The following is a 2,500-nucleotide window of genomic DNA, read 5'->3' as shown; positions in this document are numbered from 1 at the left end:
ATTGTTGAAAATAGGTAGCAAATGCTTAGACTTAAAGGGACACTTTGTGTTGGATGTCAAAATTGGGCGTGCATCTAATTAGGGTCAAACCTGGACATAAGTGACCAGGGTGGGAATTGAATCCACGATCTTAGAGTTAAATCACCGCTGCTCTACCGACTGAGCTACAAAGTCAGACGGGAGCAGGCCGTGGGATCTGAAGATGTTAAATTCACGGCAATGAACATGTATGAGTACAAGGAAGGATTACGTTTTTGCAAACGTTGGCCGTATAGCACTTATATTTGAACATAAGGTCGTGGGTTCAGTTCCCAACCTGGTCAGAGTTTTTCTCTGTCCTTGTGTGGGCCCATTTCCATTAGTAGGGCTAAACTCTCACATGGTTCATATGGGGTAGAAACTTAGCACTTCACGTTAGACTCTAATCAGTTAAGTCTGTTCAAATACAAATGCTACACCGCCAATGTTTGAAAAAACGTAATCCTTCCTAAAACGTGCTAAAGTTCCTCCAAAAGATCTGTGCCAATTCTGTGTACTTGTATTTGATCTTTGATCGATTATGGAATAGTAAGCTTTTACAACTCTCTACCACTGTATCCTAAGAACGAATTTAAACGTATAGAGAAGAGAGCTGTCTCTTATTGTTTTGCCAGATCGCGGTTATCATACTGGGATCGAAAGATTGGGTTTTAATAGAAGAGCACCATAACCATCTTTATAGTAAGTGTTTTCATCGATTGAGAATAACGAAGACCACAAACTTAGGGAATTTTTACCAGCAAGGCATGAAAGCAGCAAATCTGGTCTACTACTACTACTGCTACTACCACCACCACCACCGCCACCACCGCTGCGCCAGTAATCGCAATGTACCTTGGTGCAATTAAGGATTAATTTCACTTGTGTTTTTAAAGTTTTCCAAATTTCGCAACTTTTGTGACAACTTTGAAATTACGAGTGAAGTTAATTCTTAATTGCCCTCGGGCCCATGCGCTTACATATAGTGTATAGAGCGGTTTTCAATTGAGTGTCGAAAGTAATTAGCGAATTGCTTTGGTTTTGCATTACTACACTAAGTGATTTGTTCAAAGTGTTCGTGCCACTTTTTCAACCAATCAGAAGGGAAAGCAAAACCATTCGTGGCTCCTCACGCGTGCACATTTTCCCGCGCTTTGTGTCGGCTACATGTGGTTACTTTGAGTTTTGATTGGTTTACTGGATTGTCTCCGTCCTTTTTGCTTGGCCAAAGTAATTACTTTGGTTTTGGGTTTACGACACTCGTTTGAAAACCGCTCTATTTGATTTGATTTGAGTTAACTTCATTACTATAGTGTCCCCAATTAGTTATCTTAAATAAAGTTGTTATTATATACCAATCGGTCCTAATTTTAACCAAACTCGATTGATATGGGTTTGTTTTATGTATTACCCTTCCCATGTAGGTCTTCCAGATGCAAGCGTGGATGTTGTGATTGCATGTCAATGTTTCCATTGGTTTGCCAATTCAACTTCTCTGGAGGAGATCTACCGAGTCCTTGCGCCTAACGGCATTTTTGGCATAATTTGGGCGGTTTTTGACCGTTCTTTACCTTGGTTAGCGAAGATATGGGAATTTTTTGTTCCCCTGTATAAAGAGAAGTCAGTTATTTTACCCTTTGATGAAAAGTGGAAGGATGTGTTTAGCTCAACTTCACGAAGGTTATTCAGCGACCTGGAAGGCAACCAGGACTTTAGTCTGGCTTCTCCAAGCAATTTTGATGAGGCTTACAATTTCTTTAAATCTTTTTCAGTTGTGGTAAATGCAAGCGAAGGTACAAAAAAGCTTTTTCAACAATTGTTTAACAAAATAATGAGAGAAGAATTCCAAGACAAAGGAATTGCCGTTGATCATATTCCATTTCAAATATTAATGAACTGGTGTCAGAAGATCGGTTGAAAGTTTGGGCCCTTTTGTTCAAAAGCCGATTAACACCAATTCGGGACAAAATACTATCCAGGGTTTTAGTTTCGCCTGTTGAAAAAGCCTTTAACGATCTATAAAAAGCAAAAAGTCTATTCAATAGAGCGGCTTTCAATTGAATGTCGAAAGTAATTAGCGAATTGCTTTGTTTTTACATTACTTCAATCTCAGTGATTGGCTCAAAGTTCTCGCGCCACTTTTTCAGCCAATCAGAAGTGAAACCGAAACCAATCGTGGCTCGCGCGTGCACATTTTCCCGCGCTTTGTGTCGGCTACGTGTAATTCCTTCAAGTTTTGATTGGTTTACTGGATTGTCTCCGTCCTTTTTGATTGGCTGAAGTAATTACTTTGGTTTTGGTTTTACGACACTCGATTGAAACTTGCTCTATCTTGTTAAAGGAAATGAATTTATATATTTTTGAAGTGCGGGTTGGGTTATAGACAAATGAGAGTGATCATCTCACTTAGCTGGACATTTTGAACAATTGTCCCTTATAGACACCTGAAAAATTCAGGTGGTTCCAACGGGATTTGAACCCA

At 39.5% G+C, this 2,500-nt stretch overlaps 1 protein-coding gene across 3 annotated transcripts in view; it reads left to right on the top strand.

The window, feature by feature from the left end:
* Positions 1-2,500, top strand: part of LOC137974738 (uncharacterized) — a 17,955-nt gene that overhangs the window by 14,391 nt on the left and 1,064 nt on the right. The window contains exons 3-4 of one of the 3 annotated variants that reach the window (XM_068821694.1): positions 654-720; positions 1,443-1,582. In XM_068821694.1, the coding sequence (XP_068677795.1) occupies positions 654-709 (56 nt within the window). In that variant the 3' untranslated portion in view covers positions 710-720; positions 1,443-1,582. Of the gene's footprint in view, positions 102-653; positions 721-1,442 lie in introns of those variants that run through there. The other 2 variants (XM_068821692.1, XM_068821695.1) reach the window with 2 other exon arrangements.

The sequence above is a fragment of the Montipora foliosa genome, chromosome 11 (genome assembly GCF_036669935.1).
Source record: "Montipora foliosa isolate CH-2021 chromosome 11, ASM3666993v2, whole genome shotgun sequence".
NCBI classification, from domain to species: domain Eukaryota; kingdom Metazoa; phylum Cnidaria; class Anthozoa; order Scleractinia; family Acroporidae; genus Montipora; species Montipora foliosa.
The sequence above is the reverse complement of the archived record's forward strand: the minus strand, read 5'-3'. Positions and strand labels throughout refer to the sequence as shown.